General features: G+C 61.3%; 1 protein-coding gene across 1 annotated transcript in view; it reads left to right on the top strand.

The window, feature by feature from the left end:
* Window positions 1–439, top strand: part of LOC104500600 (bone morphogenetic protein 1-like) — a gene marked incomplete at its 5' end in the record, with an annotated part of 1331 nt that overhangs the window by 414 nt on the left and 478 nt on the right. The window contains 2 exon segments of the mRNA XM_010144267.1: window positions 2–143; window positions 237–439. The exon segment at window positions 237–439 is cut by the window's right edge and continues 7 nt beyond it. Coding sequence (XP_010142569.1) covers window positions 2–143; window positions 237–439 — 345 coding nt within the window.

Here is a 439-nt window from a genome sequence, read left to right as displayed (position 1 = left end):
GGATGCCAAAGCCCCGGCACTCGGCCGATTCTGCGGGGCCAAAGAGCCCGAACCCCTCCTCTCCTCGGGCAACAAGATGTTCCTCAAATTCGTCTCTGATAACTCTGTCCAGAAGAAGGGCTTTGAGGCCACCCACACCACAGGTACCGCCGTGGGGCTGGGGAAACCTGGTTACGGGGTGGGGGACACCAGGGACCCTCCTGCACACCCCCTCCCGCTGTTGGCTTCTCCCGCAGTTTGCGGGGGGCAGGTCCACGCCGAGGTGAAGACCAAGGACTTGTATTCACACGCACAATTAGGGGATAACAACTACCCGGGGGGCTCAGACTGCGAGTGGGTGATCATGGCCGAGGAGGGCTATGGCGTGGAGCTCATCTTCCAGACCTTCGAGATCGAGGAGGCAGCCGACTGCGGCTACCACTACATCGAGCTCTAGGAC

This window comes from Buceros rhinoceros, unplaced genomic scaffold (genome assembly GCF_000710305.1).
Source record: "Buceros rhinoceros silvestris isolate BGI_N320 unplaced genomic scaffold, ASM71030v1 scaffold39729, whole genome shotgun sequence".
In the NCBI taxonomy this organism is placed as follows: Eukaryota; Metazoa; Chordata; class Aves; order Bucerotiformes; family Bucerotidae; genus Buceros; species Buceros rhinoceros.
Note: the sequence above shows the minus strand (reverse complement) of the source record. Positions and strands in the feature narration are given on the sequence as shown.